The sequence below is a fragment of the Sander vitreus genome, chromosome 6 (assembly GCF_031162955.1).
Source record: "Sander vitreus isolate 19-12246 chromosome 6, sanVit1, whole genome shotgun sequence".
NCBI lineage: Eukaryota > Metazoa > Chordata > Actinopteri > Perciformes > Percidae > Sander > Sander vitreus.
The window spans coordinates 22,583,215-22,601,228 of NC_135860.1; the positions used below are offsets into that span (position 1 = coordinate 22,583,215).

Genomic DNA, 18,014 nt, shown 5'->3' on the forward strand with positions numbered 1-18,014 from the left:
CAAATCTCTTATGAAAACAAACCTTAAAGGTCCCATGGCATGAAAATTTCACTTTATGAGGTTTTTTAACATTAATATGAGTTCCCCCAGCCTGCCTATGGTCCCCCAGTGGCTAGAAATGGCGATGGGTGTAAACCAAGACCTGGGTATCCTGCTCCACCTTTGAGAAAATGAAAGCTCAGATTGGCCGATCTGGAATCTTCCCTTTATGACATCATAAGGGGAAAGGTTACCTCCCCTTTCTCTGCTTTGCCCACCCAGAGAATTTGGCCCGAATGAGAGAATGCGAGAGAGACATCATGGCTTGCAAACAAGCGAAGCATGGCAGTTGGTCAAGGCCACACCCCCCCCCCCCACCTTGCCCCCCCCCCTCTCCTCCTCAATAGCATTTAAAGCTACAGACACAGAAATGGCAAGTGGCAATGGCTAAGTAAAGCTCATTGTGGGACTGGCTCTAGTGGCTGTAATTCTGCACCAAGGCTGAATTTCGGGAAAGAGACTTCAGATACAGTATTAGGGGACCACTAAGGCCTATATAAAAGCATCCAAAAAGCAGCATGTCATAGGACCTTTAACTTCTGATGTGTTGTACAAGTTGTTTCAGTGCTTGAAATGAATTTACCAAAGTCTTAGGTTATATATGATTAAAATAGTAAATAAATGTCTGAAATGAAATTTTGTAATATCGCTTTTTGAGTAGGAGTTTTGTCAAACATCGTTTGCGTCTTTCATCCTCAGAGGGTTAACCCAGTTACAAATCTGCTGGTTTAAGGCAGTAATGCCCAGAATGTGTACATCAAAAAGGAGCCCCTGTATTGTTGCCTTGACAGCAGAAAAAGAAGGCAATGTCAACGGTACATTCCCATCTTTTTTTTCTGACATAAACAATATAATTTCTTCTTTCTAAAGCTGCATTAGCAAATGTATAGGCCGCTACTACAGATTTTTCTTTAATAACCCCCTTTTTTACGACTATCATGCAAACATATCATCTACAGTTTGTGCCTTTTGAAACACATAAGCACCAGTAAAAAAACTTTTATTTTTAAATTTAAAAAAAAGTAAACTCCTGCAATAGGAGTCTCCAGTGATGGACATTACAGAAGAATTACATCAGTTCAAATAAAAGTTATGAAGTTTGTTGCATATTGTTATTGTGCCATACCTTACTTTCTAAGAATGTGTGTACCTCCTGCATTCCTCCTCCTCTGCATCTCTTCCACAGTATGCTAAGCTATGACATGAGAGCAACGGAAATGTGGGGTAGTGATATTATATTCAAACCAGTGAAGTCTCATGATGTTGACAGCAGCACCCTTACATTTTAGACCTTCAGTTTATTTACGGTACAGCTTGTTTAACACGTGGAGGGAAAAATGTCCTTTTCACCTCACTTGCCTCGATTAGAATAGCTGTTAATGGGTTTTAAAGTACTGAGTTAGCACTGAGCCACACCTACTAGACTTGGAAACACAACCCTTAAATCCAGCTCTATAACCATTCAGCTTTGGCAACATTTCACTGTCTGTCTGAGTTTCCAGTGCATGGCGATATAAGTACCAACTGCAGAGGATCCCGAGACGGTGAGAATCCCCCGGTGGTGTATGAGGTGTAGCGGGGAAAGCAGTTGTCACTGTAGAACTGCAGTCCTGTGTATGCAAAAAAAATGAGCACTGAGCATTATGTGCCACGTGCATACACACATGGAAGACTTTTGATTTTTGTAGTTTTGAGAGAGAACAAAAGAGTGGCATGCTTATAATGATCTGGTAAGACTGAAGGTTGCAAAGGAAAAATCAGGAGAAGAGTTACCAGAGTTAGTAAATGTCACAGAGGTATGTTCTCGCTTTCAGAGTTCTGAATAATCCACTCAATAGCGTCCCAACCCTACAGATCCACACAGAAGAGAAACAGAAGATTAAAGAGAGAAAAAGAGAAAAAAAGTCATACACAGTGATAGACAGTGCTGGAAATAGTAACTTTTGACTGTAGGTCCAGTGAACTCACCCTGGAACTGCAGAGACAGTAAAGTCCCAGTTAGAAGGCATGCAAAGAAATCCTCAGCAATGTCTTTATAACTTGCATCAACGTTTAGACTGCATGCAAAAGATACAACGAGCGTATAGGTATAAATGTACTGATTTGTATTACCAGGGTTGTTCCTGCATAGAGGACTTTTTGGTGCCCCCAAAGAGGTTATAGCCAGCCCAAAAGGCAAATCAGTGCCAAAATGAGAAGAATTGAGAGACAAAATAGCAATTCAAATCTTCTTTGACTGTGTTTAATAGCAATTTACCAAACAACAGTTACAAAAGCAGAACATAAACTTAAATAGGAGTGCTTATATCAGTTTTACCATCCAGAGCCTGGCTGTGTAAGGCTCTCCTGGTGATTTTAACGGTGGTATTTAAATATTTATATTACTTTTTTAAGCAGTTTTGTTGATTGGGGTTTCACTTATTCAGGTGTAATCAACATTTTTTTTTAATCAAATTGTCAGAAATAACAGGCAAAGGCACACAGATTTCTGTCAAATAAGGTAACACAGACTCATTGCCTTTACTGTACGCGGACCGATCATGCTTACTGTCGTGCGTAGTCATCCCCCCCCCCCCCAAGGCCCATTCTGAGCCAGGAAAAACCCTGGTTACCTTCCTGGCGTTAGCTGACATTCTCCTAGCCATCATCCCCTCCAGGTAACTGCTTAGACTCACTCCCTTAACTGTGATGATGGCCTCCTGGGTCAGGACGGTACTAAGGAGGGAGGGGGACAGAATGTGATTACTGTAAGACATTAACAAATAGAATAACACACTTACCTGCATGAAAGTATGAAACTAGGACAATAGTACACACACTCTGTACCCAGAGATGTTTTCAGAAATGAAATAAAGTTGAACAAATACTTACACCTCAGGGTTGTCTGGGTGCGGTCTGTAAAGAAGCCTCTCATCCACTGAAATCAGGTTGGTGAGAGTAATCTGGAAGATAAAATACATTTGGATTTCCTTATTTATGGAATATTATGATGCAAACACAGTGCATGCCATTGATTTGGAAATAATTTTTATTATAATGTACCACGGTATTTCCTGTAAATTAGGTTTATGTTGGCAGTTGATGGACTCAGTATTAACTTACATTTGTTGAGCACAGCTCCATCTTTTTCTCCTCTGGGTCCACTATGGAGTGTTCCTTCACATACGTCTGCGTATGGTTGGTTCCCAGTATCTACACACACACACACACACACACACACACACACAATAATACACATTGAGTACAATAAAATCAGTCCAAATATCACTTGCCTTGTGTATGCACGTGCTACAACTTTTACAGGACACACTTTGGAATCTTTGCTCTGAAAACCTCTATGGAACGACCGCTGAACGACCCATTCTAGAAGCTGTGGTTTGTTTCTACAGCACGGTACTGTCGGTGGGGAATGGACTGAGTGAAACTGTTGTAAATGACTTCAGATGAATAACAACACATTAGCTGTCCAGACCCCTGCAGGTCACTGAACACCCAGTCAAGGAACCTGTGTCTTAGTCTTCTCCATGTATGCACCTCACCTGTCTGTCTCTGACCATGTATTCTTCTATATTTCTATACATCTCAATGTGTGTGTGTGTGTGTGTGTGTGTGTTGATGACTTACCGCTCGCACAATGCCCGGGAGGCCCCACTCTGTGCTGAGCAGTCTGTGGCTGTGCAGGCGTCCCTGTGTATCCAGGCTGCGGTCCAGAACGTCCACCCCGACCACATTAGTGTTCATGGGGTTTGGGTACTTCCTCATGGCAGCCTTGATCACCGTCTCCCATGGGTAACTGCACACAAAACATCCACATATTCAATTTTACTGTTGGCTAAAACATGCTGGGCATCTTTTTGATAAACTGACAAAAGACTTATCTAACAGTGTGTATGGGACTGTGTTTTATGATCTTATTAAGTCAAGTGTGCAGGGTTATTGCAGAAAGTGATTAAAAACCTTCCCTAATGTGCTTCTCTGGGACAAAACTGTGACTGGAGAGGCTATGGTTGTGGCTGACTCCTGATGTTAAAGGCTCATAGTGATCACCATCACCATGGACTATAATACAGAGCAGGTGGGATTTACTGTCCAGAATCATAAAGTCGTGAGCTTCAGAGTTCTATTAAATTCAGATTTATTTTAAAACGAGTTATTGAAGTTGAAGGTCCCATCAACCTAGCCCTATATGACAGACCAGTTCATTCTCCTTTAGGAATGTCCTAAACAATAACCGATGACCAACCTGAAAACATGTTCCGTGCTCCAAATTTTCATTTTTCAAAAGACAAGTCTTGACCTTATCGCTGAGAAACCCTCCTTGATCGGAAACTACATTTCAACGGACCATTTTCATATGAGGAACTGGCTCCAGTAATCGGATAGTAACGTTACAGGGCCTGTGATGGAAGCTCACGACCATCAATGAAGTGAGTCCGGAGAGCACAACTCTGCTTTTCTTCGCATATCGACCTTGCGTAAAGAGTGCGCAATATGCTCTTCTGATCCCCCGTCACAGGAAAAACATGTAATTCAGAGATTCGAACAGACAGCTCGTACAGTAGAGGACAAGAGAGAAGCCGGCTGGTGCAACAGCGGAGAAAAACCAAATGTCAAGCCAGACAAAGTGAGATAGCCTACAGGGGTATTGTCATAGATTTCAAAATAAAACAATTCAACTGTCACGATTGAAACTTCCGTTTAACCGACATCATCCTCAGCCTTTGAAATATCTGATAAAGATATAGAGCCTAAGGTTTTAGAAACGTTATACATTTTGAGGCAATTACAAATGATTTAAGACGAGGCTTTTTCTGTGTGACACAACAAGTTTGTACAGGCTAGTTTAGGCCACCCTTTTGAACAGCTGGGGATCAAAATACTTTAATAGCCTAATACACATTATCTTAATAACCAACTCCTAAATTCATTAACATGTTTGCTGGGTGAGTCATTCAATACGTTTCCTTTATTAGGCATATAAGCCTATATCCATTACCCACTTTTATCATTAGACCTTAATGCACTATGGTGCTATTCTCTTGGATTTATTTTACAGCGATGCTGACTCACTTTTAATGTGTTATGTCCACCAAGAACTTTTATGTACAATTGTTATTTTTGTCCAGTTAGGCGACACAAGACCAATGCGTTTCCTGCCTTACTGTGGTTGTGTCTGTCTGACTTGACGAAGCTGATATGTAGCCTTGCTGCTGCTGCGTCCGCCTCCATTTGTGCGCATGCGCATAGCATCTTTCCATCATCCCGGTCAAGTGGCACCAAAAGAGCAAAGCTGTATCAAGCTAGACACAGACGGCAAGAAGCAAGCAGGAAATATAGTGACACCGCTTTCAAACAAAAGGATTTGGTTTGGAGACTAAAAGAATAATCACTAGAACATGCCCTCTAACTGCAGCAGTTAAATACGTGAAGGAAAATCTAACCAGTGGTGTAGTCTAATGTATTATAGTGGGTATACTGTACTATATATTGGCCTATAAATATGGGCCAGAATCTGCCTTTGGTTTGAGGGGGAGCATATCATAGTGGGGGGTCTGGGAGTCCTCCCCCAGGGTTATTTTCAGCGTCAAAGACTTCATTTCCTGCATTCGGATACACTTTTATGCACCACTTTATGGCGGAAATACTTTTATTTAGCCAATGAAACTTCAAAATATATCAAAAATATAATGGAAAGTATGTTGTTGCACGTCATTGGGCATTTTTAAGTGGGTATATGGAAATCTTGATTAGTGGGTATACTGTGTAGACCTGCGTATCACGTAGACTACACCACTGAACGTAATCAATCAAGTTGACCAAAGTCCCTGCATTACATATTTACATACATACATATTTACATTTACATATATATTACACATTTTGTAAATTAACATTGTTACTGTGCTGTAAGGAAAACCTGCGTTAATGCATTTTTATTTGGAAAGTTTGACCGGAAGTGTCAGGTGTATTCTCTTTGTCTTGCTGCTGGTGTTGGGGGGGGGGGAAGAGATCAGAGGAGGAATTCAGTGAAGCAGACGCGCAGTGTAGGCTAGTGTGGTCCATTAACGAGGAATTCATGCCATCGCCGTTTATTCAGCGGCCCGTTTATTTCACTCCGGATACGGAACACTCCATCAATCCATAGAGAACAGGCTCAGCCGATTACAAGCCGGGATAACGCACACTGCATGACCTTGCATTGAATGTCATTAGACGGGTTTTTTTTAAAGCACCGACACGGTAAGGTAATAAGCATCTTCATCCGCACGGAGTAGCCTACAAGGCGAGACCAATGTCGATATTACGGGATAGTATGTCGCCTGTGTGCAGTCGTGATTTTGAGATAATATCTTTTATAGACTGTAATCGTGTTGTTTTACAGATGTAAGAGGAAACAGCTCAGGCGTTTTGGAAAAAATCATATTGATGATAGGACTGCTCATGCAGCCTATAGCCTAGGTGAAGGCCGGACTGCATAGCCTACCGCAGAATGCAAATTATTCGCCACTCAAATAGTTAATAGTCCTGTTGTAAATATATGAGCATTTAAGCCTTTTAGAAACATATCATTCGCGGTTAAATGTTTATTCTAACAATGATGTATGGTTTATTCTAAGGGCAGTTTACGAGGACAGCGCGTGCGGGACTGAGGCAGATGCTGCAGCAGCGCTTGATCCTCTCAGGGCGGGAGAGGGGGGGCGTCATCTTTTTAGGGATCATTAAATTACACTGTGTCCGACTGTGCACCCTGCTACTTATCAGCGTCAGTCTGGTACCGTATAAGAGATGACCCATTTCAATGTAGAAGTGGGGCACGATGCCCTTATAAGGTCACACCAGGTTGGCTGGTGGTCGTGCTCACGCCAAAAATCTGCTGACACATGCGCTCTGCCGGCCGGTGCTCCCAGCTTTTGTGCATAATGAAGCCTATAGCCCATCTATCATGGCCTCATGAGGCCACAGGCTCCTAGGCTTTAAACTGGCCTTCTGATGGCCTGGGCTCGTTTCTTTTAAAGCTTCACACTATTTAAAGATGAATCATTTAAAACATTTTTTTAGTTATTGTTATGTTCTACTATAAAAACAAGCATATAGTGACATTGTTGATTACTGATCTTATGGAAAATGACACCATTCTTATTCAGTGGATCCAGCGCTCTAAACTAAATGCTGGTTAAAGCTGCTGAGATTTTATAGAGGCCTCTATTCTCACACCTGTCTCTTTAATTCCAGGTCATTGGCCACAGTCATGGAGATTGTCACACATTTCATTAATGACACCATAGAATTCTACAAATGGACTCTAACTATTGCAGGTAATAATCTTGTATGTTTGTCATTGTCAGCTCTTTCTGAGAGAAATAGTGTGTTTTTTTGCAAGTGACTAAATACGCAAGTTCTTGTGTGTGCACTTGTATACATTACGTTTACATCTACAGGTATGTTTTTCCTGCAATGAGTCAGTTTGCGAAAGGATGAGTCAAAGTTGCACCATTGTTCAAGAATGTGTGTATGCGCCGGGACATAATATACAGCAATATATGGATTCTTAATGTGTCTTGTTCCATTTTGCTCCTTCATTTGTACCTCCTTTTTTATAACTAAACTGGAATCAGTAGGCCTACATGAAATCATGCAGTAAAGGATCATATCTTTCACTTTGATTCACCCACTAAATCAATGTATGAATATTGTCTCCTTCACCCCATAAGATAATTAAAATTCACACTCATATATAATATTCTGAACATACCACATGCACTATTAATTAAACAAGGTGGTCTACATCAAACTGACCACCAGACAAGTCACCTCTGGACAAAATCTGGCATCTGTCCTCCTGTTGTGTTTGACCTGCACTCCCCTTAAAATAAACTGCCATGGAACCCACGCTGTGTCAGTGTAATGCCAACATTAAGAATAGTTATGTAATGCTATGAGAACCTCTGTCCCACAGACAAGCGAGTGCAGAAATGGCCTCTGATGGACAACCCCCTGCCTACACTGGCCATCAGCATCTCCTACCTGCTATTCCTCTGGCTGGGGCCCAAATACATGAAGAACAGAGAGCCTTTCCAGCTCCGCAAAACCCTCATTGTCTACAACTTCAGCATGGTTTTCCTCAACTTCTTCATCTTTAAAGAGGTAGGTTACTAGATGTGTTTCTGTTTAACGGCATGTGTGAAAAAACTGTAGTGAGTAATGTTGAATCTGTTGCACAGAATCTGCCTGCACTCAGTCGCTCTGTCACTCTCACTGTGTGCTTCTGCCTTTGTCCATTAATATCAGTGATTCAGTAGAGATATTCTCTCGTTTTTTTTTTTAGCTGTTTATGGCAGCACGTTCAGCGAGCTACAGTTACATTTGTCAACCAGTGGACTATTCAGAGGACCCCAATGAAGTCAGGGTGAGTGTTTGCAGCTGAGACACACAAATACAAGACACATGCACACATACACCCACTTGTGTTAAAAGAAAATGCAACATTTACTGCAGTGGATCACACCGCACCTGCCCTATTATGTAACTTACTTTCTTATGGTGTATGTGTGTGCAGTAATAAGCTTCCAGATGTAACAAGACACCTCGGCTAATTTATTACAATGTAACATGTCTCACAGATACATCTAACTTTACTTCAGTGCTCTACTGTACTCCAGTGATTAAGAAAATCCTTTCCAGCGTGCCAGGGAAGCTTTGCGCTTAGTGGATTTTAGAAACATGATCAGCTTCTGTTCATTTGGACCCTGCTTTTGTTATCAGAAAAAGTGCAAGCTGGAAGAGGGATCATGGAAGGTGTTTGCTTTCACCTTCCTTCCAACTGCTCCATGACGTAGTTACACATCTGACACATCTGTTGGTGGGGTCTCAGGTGACGTTGTAGGATTAGAAATGAGAGTCCAACTACTCTTCTATTTCTCTAACTGTCTGTGTTCCCCTCTTTGTTTCTATTTCCTTCCTTCCTTCCTTCCTTCCTCCACCTGTGTCTATCTTCTCCCATCAACCCATTTCTCATGTTCTGTGTGAGACAGATGGCAGGAGCTCTGTGGTGGTATTTCATCTCTAAGGGCATCGAGTATTTGGACACAGTGTTTTTCATCCTGAGGAAAAAATTCAACCAGGTTACTTTCTTGCATGTCTACCACCACTGCACCATGTTCACGCTCTGGTGGATCGGCATCAAATGGGTGGCAGGAGGACAGTGTGAGTAGCTCATGCTACAATAGAGTTCTGTATTGTGCCCAATGCTTATTCTTAACCTGTAAAGTAATACATTGTCACCCAACAATGAAAATTGTGGTCTTTACCATCTATTTCCTGTAGTTCTTGTTAAAATGAACATTTCTTGTTTGAGGGTCAAAGGGCTTGATTGTGTGTTTCTGTTTTGCTCCCGATCCTAAACTGAGTCCTTTCCTATTGAGCTTTTTGTGGTAGGAAGAGGAGCCTTTTACATGTTTGTGCCCAGGCGCTCTTTTTGTCACAATACGTCCATGTCAACAGTATGAAAAACGTGTGCCAAATTATTTCTTGGTAAAAAAAACTGTGTTAATGTGTGTTAACGTTAATCTGAAAATGAATCAATAATGTCAAGTATTCACAATTTGTCATTATATTATAAAAAAAAACTACCATTATTGACCTTAAATGGAAAAAAGTACGATAAAGTGTTAATTTGTATAACAAAACTTTCTTTTATTTGCAGCATTCTTTGATGCACACATGAACGCGGCAATCCATGTCTTGATGTACCTGTATTATGGCCTGGCCTCCTGTGGACCTAAGATCCAAAAGTACCTGTGGTGGAAGAAGTACTTGACCATCATCCAGATGGTAAGATATCACCTTACCATGTTGCTGATTGAAATTAATTTATTCCTTTAAAGTGCTTATATTATGCTCATTTTCAGGTTCATAATTGTATTTAGAGGTTATGTCAGAATAGGTTTATGTGGTTTAATTTTCAAAAAACACCACATTTTTGTTGTACTGCACATTCCTGCAGCTCCTCTTTTCACCCTGTGTGTTGAGCTCTCTGTTTTAGCTACAGAGTGAGGCATCTCACTTGTATTCCATCTTTGTTGGGAGTCGCACATGCGCAGTAAGGACTACTAGCCAGTCAGAAGCAGAGTATGAGGGCGTGCCATGCTAGCAGCTAGGCGAGCATTATAACGTGTGTTACAAAGTGACACACGTTCGTCACGGAAGTAAAGGCTGGACTACAATAGAGCTGTTTGGAGCAGTTTGTGAACAGTGTTTTCTGTTGGAGATGGTAAGTCCCTTTGGGGTGGACTTTTGGCTTTTTACTTTGTAAACCTATAACGTGCACAAAAAAGATATATAACACAATAAAGGAAAGGGCATAATATGAGCATTTTGGAAGGTTAACCCTAACTCGCGTCTTGAATTTTACAGTGAATCTCACAGATCTCTCTTTGTGTCTCAGATCCAGTTCCACATCACCATCGGCCACACGGCCTTGTCCCTCTACGTCAACTGCGACTTCCCCCACTGGATGCACTACTCCCTCATCTGCTACGCCATCACCTTCATCATCCTCTTCGGCAACTTCTACTACCAGACCTACCGCCGCCAGCAGCCCAGACGCGATGCCTCCTCCAAAGCAGGCAAGGCCCTCTCTAACGGGACCCTCAACGGGCTCAGCAAGGCCGCCAACGGAGCAGTGCTGACGGGGAGCAAAGAGGAGAAGCCCCAGGAGAACTCTGGGAGGAGGAAGAGGAAAGGAAGAGCTAAGCGAGATTAGAGGAAGAGGAGCGAGAGAGGTAGAGGTGAGGTAGGGCCTTGCTTTGGGTTCTAGGTTGACAGTGCTAAAAACATGAAAGACTTCATTTGAGTATGATTTAGATGGATGGACGCGTTAAGGTGAGATGTGTTTATTTAAGCCATGATCTGAGTTGTTGTAGATAAAATATGAGACAGGCTTGTGTTGAGAGAGGATCATTCTGTTAGTAAGAGGTGTCAAAGGCCATGCTCTGTTCTCACAAATAACCCAAAATACAGTAGTGTATGGTACGGTACGGGATAGATCTTAGTATTCCCTCTCTTTATTGTGGTGCCAAGTACTGTAGATCTGGTTCAAAAAGTGACTTTCAGCTACTAAAAACTGAGCCTTGAAAGGAAACAAAGAGTCGACCAGGCCCATTTGGCATGCTGGGAAAGCTACTTTAATGCGCCTGAGCTGCTTGAAAAAGATGATATACCATTCTTATTGTTACTGCTGTATTGAGACAGGAATACACATCATAACACGCACACAACCATTCATTGATATTTGAGCTATTCTTTTTTGTTCTTCACTTTTCCAGATATAACTGATGCTAATGTACAGTACCATGTCATTTTTGTCCTCATCTTCTTCAAGTTGTCATTGATGTTCCATGAGAGAGACTTACGTTTACAGCTCTTGTTTACTGAATAGACACTTCTGCAGTTGTCCACTTATTTGTGAACATGGAATTGTCTTATTTATTCTTATTTATTTCAAGTTGTGGACTCAGCTGCCACCCATATTTGAGCTGTCAGCCATTAGCATACAGTTACATTCTGAAGAAGGAAAATAAATCAATATCCACAGGTAAGATGTACATAGAAATAGAAATTATAGATCTAATCCTTTGAGACTTGGATGAGATTGTTCCATCACTGGTTCATGATGGAACAATCGCCAACTGTATCTCATAGAAGGTTAAAAGTGTTCTATTTCTGTATACATCCATAGCAGGTTTTATATATCCCTACTTGTATGTAATGCGAGGAAAATGTAATGAATATTATCCAGAGAAATTATGGATCTGATGATTATCTCAATGTTTCTCGTTTTGACAGAAAAGCCGGTGGAGTGAGTTTTGTCGCTACAGATGTTTACCTGTCTTTTTATATTATATCTGACGTTGTTGTTTGTCTTACATGCTGGTGAAAATGTGTGCCGAACAAAGAAATGATGGTGGAAAATTCAGAACTAGCTTACAGCCAGTTTTTATCAAGTTAGCTAGGCTTACCTTAAGCACCATTTTCTTCCCATGTTCAATCAGAGATCTTTTGTGTCTATGTTTTTAGGCTTAATCTGAACTGGCTTGATTGTAAATTTATCATGGGAAAGATTTGGATTTAAGAAGATAAACGTTATGAATTATATACAAAAAGAGCTGGTGGACCTCTATAGTGACTTTGTATGTTATACTATGATGAATAACTTTGCTCTGCCTGTAGTATATAGAGTATAATTCAGTCGCCGGTTCTATATCAGCAAATCAGCTTTATGTCATCCATTAACCAATGCATTTTGATGTTATTTATTGTTGTTTTTTTCTATTTATTTTTATGTAAATACAAATTTTCATGTTATTGAGAGTGCTTGTCTATGTATTTGTGTTATGTTTGTGTTGTACATACTGTATTACATTGTGATATTTTGTACACTGCACATTTGGGAATGTTCCCAGTTTGTTAGCTTGGACAAAACACCTCCACATTGCTTCTGTGTTTTTTTTTTTGTTTTTTTTTTAAGTATCATAATTTTGAACTCTCTTCAAATTCAATTAAACTGAATGCCTGTACAAATGATGGCTTCCTTTTGCCACTTCATTTCACTGTATACTTCATAATGTTGTAAATGTAATGCTTCTTTAATGATGATATACATCAAGACTATGTTTTGACATTGATGACTTGAAAAGACAATAATGGTTACAGATTAGCAGAGTGGCTTTCCAACACTAGAGGGCAGTATGGCAGTAAATTGACATCAGTGTTACTGTACAGAATGCTTACTGTGTTCCCCACGATTTCAACCAGCCACTGTTATTATGGAAATGACTTCTCCTCAAGATAAAGAACTTCATCAAGTTTCAAGAGGATATATTACATGATTGTGTGTGTGTGTGTGTGTGTGTGTGTGTGTGTGTGTGTGTGTGTGTGTGTGTGCGCGTGTGCGCGTGTGCGCGTGTGCGTGCCAATACAAATACAGTTAAAATGAGCTCCACCTTGACCAACTACAACATTACAACACTGCTTCCATATTAATGCATTGGCAATGATAATTAAAAAGCATACAATATTTTAACACTCTGAAATGGGATATTCAGCCAAATTAGTTATTTATTTACTTTTAATACTTTAAGAACATTTAGGTAAGACTACTCTTTTACTTTTCCCTAAGTAACAGTTAATGCAGGACTTCTACTTGTAATGGAGTATTTTTATATTTTGGTATTGCTACTTTTACTTTAGCAAAGAACCTGAATACTTCTTCCAACTCTGTGGAAGCCAAAATAGATACCTTCATTTGTAAATATTTGTTCACAGGTTTTCCCAAACTGTTCAGCAGTGAAAGAAATCCTGGTGTGAAATGTGTTTAGTAGGCCTACTGTTGCGATACAGCTTCAGCTTCTCACTTTGCCATGTACTGTATGTCTGTTTGCCAGTTTTGTTTGGTTATGAACAAACTAAATAAACTATCAACATTACAATTTTTATTGATTTTAAAAGGCCCCTACCCCTCCAGCGATCCATATTTATAAAATATAGCAAATAAGCATAACAAATCTGTAGCGGTATAGAAGTGTGGTTCCAATATAGGGTGGAGTCATGTCTTGAGTCATATGTTGCTTATATGTTGCTTGTCTGATAAATTTTTTTTAATAGCTGTGCTAAAGGTTAATCTCTGGAAACCTGTTTGGTAGACAAAAAGAGAAAACCCTCCTAAAATTTAATTTATTACATTGCTCATCCCATCCCTGAATTCTCCTCCCATTTTGACGAGTATAGACAAAGGTTTCCATGGAAACTGTACACAGCAGCTGCCTGACCCCTCCTACCCACCCATCCTCCCAAATACCTTCCACCCCCACCCACTGCATTTCCTCCTCCTCCTGCTTCTGAATCAGCTGTGGTCTATGTGGGAAACAGTACCAGCGCAATAAACTATTTAACAGTGTTTTAGTGCTTGTGTGTGTGGGGGTGGGTGTGTGGATTAGAGATTGGAGGTTTCATTTGTGTGTGTGTGTGTGTGTGTGTGTGTGTGTGTGTGTGTGTGTGTGTGTGTGTGTGTGTGTGTGTGTAATAGGTGGAGAGATTGAGAAACACATTAGTATGTGTGTGTAATCCCCCGCAGAGTTTATGAGTGGGAGGCCTCCACTAGCAGAGGGGTATAACATGGATGATGTTTGTGTTATTCTTCAACCCAGAGCAATAATTTCACAACTCGGTAACAGAAAACCATAACCTCGTCATCATCAGCATTTCCCTTGGATGGTGGCCCCATATCCTTCCAAATGTTTCAGCCCTTTCCTCCAGTCTCTTCTGCTTGACAAACACATCTCTGTAGCGTGAGAGCTCTGTGAATGAGGTTTTTCTTAAGGGAAAATGATTTATAGCTGCAGGTTTTTCATTGGCACTCAAACGCCTTGAAGTGCTTTTTAAATCGTGAGCCATTACACATCTTTTATAATGGACACAATGGCAGATTTGGCCTGCATGCATCACTAGCCTTGTCTGCCAGTTCATCGGTTACTGTACGTGTTAGTTTTAACCCTCATTAGTGTAATCTCATTAATGTGTAGCTTTTCAATTTCATGCCAGTCAACCCAATGCATTCACTCTTTTCTATATCTTCACACACAACATGAATATAGCATAAGCACTAAACACATCTAGATTGTGTAGGCCATTATACATAAATGTCTATGTGTACAGGATGCAAATGACTACATCAGCATTTATATGAGTGGGTGTCTTTGTCTGTGCAGAAGCACCTCCTTCAGTGAAATCCCATGTGGATTTCACAGCAAAGTAAAAACATTTTCCTGCCTGTCAGAAGCTCAGTTGATATCTGGAGCACAACAACTGAGACCGGAGACAGGTGTGTTTCTTTTATGCCTCATGGGAGAAACGTATTGCACCAATAAGGCACAGGCTTCACAAAGCCCTCCTCTGTGTATACCTGCCAGAATAAGGGCTTAACGACTTATTCTTTTTCATTACCTCATCCATAGCATTGTTTTAGCAATAATTATTAATGAATAATTATAATTTTTTACACTGGAGTTTAAGGCCAAAACCAACAATCTCTATGTGAAATTCTGTGTCCTCTTTTAATATGGCACACTTAATATGGCAATTATGCTAATGTATCAAACTTCATGTGGAAAGGATAGGATGCAAAAATGTTTTATGCAGCCATCTTAAATAACACATTGCAGTTTAAAAAATAGGAAACTATAACATGACACTGCAGATTATTCTTGACTGTGTAATAAAAAGTGTCAAGTACAGCGCCTGGGATCCCCCTCTACACATGGTGTTACTGTGATGATCTGGGGTAAGGGTGTTAATATAGAGAAAGTGAGAATGAGAGAGAGACTTGGGAGTGTAAAATGAATGAGGGTGATATTTTTAGATGAAAGTTCATCACGGCCTCTCTCTCTCTCTCTCTCTCTCTCTCTCTCTCTCTCTCTCTCTCTCTCGCTCTCTCGCTGTGTCTGTCTCTGTCTCAAAGCTGAGCACTCTCATCAGTACATGGTGTGGGATGAAGGACTGGGAAGTGAAAGATGTACTACTCAAGATGCACACAATGGGAAAAACTAAAACAATTGTGAAAATATTGGCAACAATTCCTTCAGCCTCATATCAGTTGGGGTTGCATATAAGTCATGTCAACATTTTCTGTCATGGGATAAGATACAGAGAGGCAACTTAAAGTGCAGAAATAAGTGCTAATAATGTATTTTAACAAAAAGACAAGATAAGGTATTTGATCCACGTCGAAATTAATGTACCTCGTCCAAACGGATTTATACTGGAATGGGTTTTAATGTAATAATGAAAGAAACTAATGTCTTCTCAGTGCGTGAAATGACACTCTCTCGGCCAAACATTTCTCTCTTTAATTTTATTTCAGACAAAGCGGTCATTTTGTCTGGCACATGGGAGCCTCCATGATGCAGACATCTGTCACTTTAATGCAAGCAAATGATTGAATAGTCCTGGGGCAAAAGGAGAGGATAGGTGGGGGGAAGTGGTGCATGTGTGTGTATGTGTGTGTCACTGTGAAAGGGAGTGCAAAACCCCAAACATCTGTTATCCCATTCAGGGAAAATGGATCATCATTCTTGGCCAAAGCTGGCTGATTGGCAGTGCAACATCTTGTCTGGTAATTGAAATGTGATTACAATAGAGAGCAGTCTTATTTCTGAATAGATCAAGATATAGTGTTGTAAAAGCCTACAGTGACAGAAAGCAAATGGATTGCACAGAGGTAGGAGGCTAAGAGCAGCTGTGGTTACTGAAGCCTTAGCAGTGCTGTGGAGTAAGTTCTGGCAATGGCCGACTACTGAAGCCTTAACAGAAGCTAAAATCCATACCATAAAACTTCCAGAGCAGAGAAAATCCTAGCTTTCTCACAAGTCAATCCCTTACTTCCTGCAAACTTACTTGTCAGTTTACTCAGGAATGATGCATGCAACACCAGTCCGCCTCCTTTGCCGTGTATCTTCAAACAACCATGAGCCATTGCGGATGGTTGTGTGTGCTTTATCTTGTCGGCACTGGGCCAAGAGTTAAAAACATGATGGTGAGATAGGTCTGGTCTGCTGTAATATAATTCAATCAAAGTGAAGATGCCTTAAGGAACCAATGAGAGTTGGGCCTGTTTCCAAACAGAATAAAAAGTCCTCAGTAACCATTTCCAATGGAAAACCTCACACATGAACCTGTTTTCAAACCAAATCCAATATAATTGCACATTTCCAGTTTGTTACACAAGATTAAAAAACATATTCTGGGAGAAATGAATGGCAGGCAGAACTCCAAAATGAAATGTCTTATTTATCCCTTGACAACGTTAAGTAAGGCCCATTCTCCCCTTTCCAAACTCTAAAGAGTTTGGCAACTAATTCCTGTGCATTCATGGAAAACTTTTGTCCAACAGCTTCAGTTTGGGGTTTAAGAGAAAGAAAGAAAGAAAGAAAGAAAGAAAGAAAGAAAGAAAGAAAGAAAGAAAGAAAGAAAGAAAGGAAGAAAGGAAGAAGGATGAGAAATGGGAGAAAGAGGACAGTAGCCAAGAATATAGAACAATGAAGGCCAAAACTGTATGAGACAATCCATCATCACATCCTGTACAGTGTGTCGAAAATTAACATAAATTCTTGATAAATATGCTGTAGTTCGATGACAGCGGTTGAATATTGTCCATTGAGGTCTCAGTCATTTTTTACTGGCATAATGTGCAATGATGTTCCCTTGGAAAGTTAAATGTTTTATAAAACTTTGGAAGAGTCACATTCTCTCTAGTGGTCAATTTAAATCCATATACTTAAGGTCACATCAAAATGACTGAATGCAAGGTGAATGCACAGTTGCAAGTGGCTGCATCCAATCACTGTTGAGACAGCCAGACAGAGAGAGAGAGAGAGAGAGAGAGAGAGAAAATCCAGTTTTCTTCCAATGAGAGCAGCCTGCTGCTTGCAGCTTCATTTCCGTGCAGCCCCGGCCCTCCCAGCGATGATGTAATGTCATGAATATTGAAACAGGTTGTTTGGTGATCGGGAGGCGCTCGAGTCAGCATCCCCTCTGCCTCCCCATCACCACTACCCTTCAGCATCCGACAAAACACCCAGAAAAGGTAAGAAATTATTTTGGAGCTTCATGATTTGATAATCCATTGTCTTTGAGCACACATGCGTTTTTTACATGAATGTGACAACAGTAAACTGTACGAAGGGCAAATGTCTGACTGTGCTTGCCATAGTCCACCCTATGTTCTGTATACTGTTAGGCCTCCAAGGTGGTTTGATTGACTGTTGCTGCTCCCAGTTGTTTATATGAAGAAAACACGAAACGGAGTTATGCTTTCTTCCTTGTTTAGACTAATTTGATATTCTTTATTTAATCAGCACTGAGTGAGAGATTGTGTGGCAGGCAGTCGTTTTTTGTGCTTTAAATACCAAAGAGACAAAAGA

General features: G+C 40.5%; 2 protein-coding genes across 3 annotated transcripts; one reads left to right on the plus strand and one right to left on the minus strand.

Annotated features, from left to right (window-relative positions):
• Positions 1-1,022: 1,022 nt before the first annotated feature.
• prelid3a (PRELI domain containing 3A) lies at positions 1,023-4,642 on the minus strand. Of its 2 annotated transcripts, XM_078253462.1 has the most exons (7): positions 4,283-4,642; positions 3,664-3,832; positions 3,142-3,231; positions 2,911-2,981; positions 2,652-2,754; positions 1,813-1,887; positions 1,559-1,649 (listed from the first exon to the last, which is right to left on the minus strand). In XM_078253462.1, the coding sequence occupies exons 1-6, from the start codon at positions 4,312-4,314 to the stop codon at positions 1,828-1,830; spliced, it is 525 nt and encodes a 174-aa protein (XP_078109588.1). In that variant the 5' UTR covers positions 4,315-4,642; the 3' UTR covers positions 1,559-1,649; positions 1,813-1,827. The 2 variants fall into 2 exon arrangements, with proteins under 2 accessions (XP_078109586.1, XP_078109588.1); XM_078253460.1 differs by lacking the exon at positions 1,813-1,887 and having other exon boundaries at positions 1,023-1,649.
• Positions 4,643-6,056: 1,414 nt separating this feature from the next.
• elovl4a (ELOVL fatty acid elongase 4a) lies at positions 6,057-12,619 on the plus strand. The gene is made up of 7 exons (XM_078253463.1): positions 6,057-6,279; positions 7,273-7,355; positions 7,997-8,184; positions 8,366-8,446; positions 9,072-9,243; positions 9,743-9,870; positions 10,484-12,619. The coding sequence occupies exons 2-7, from the start codon at positions 7,289-7,291 to the stop codon at positions 10,799-10,801; spliced, it is 954 nt and encodes a 317-aa protein (XP_078109589.1). The 5' UTR covers positions 6,057-6,279; positions 7,273-7,288; the 3' UTR covers positions 10,802-12,619.
• Positions 12,620-18,014: the final 5,395 nt, after the last annotated feature.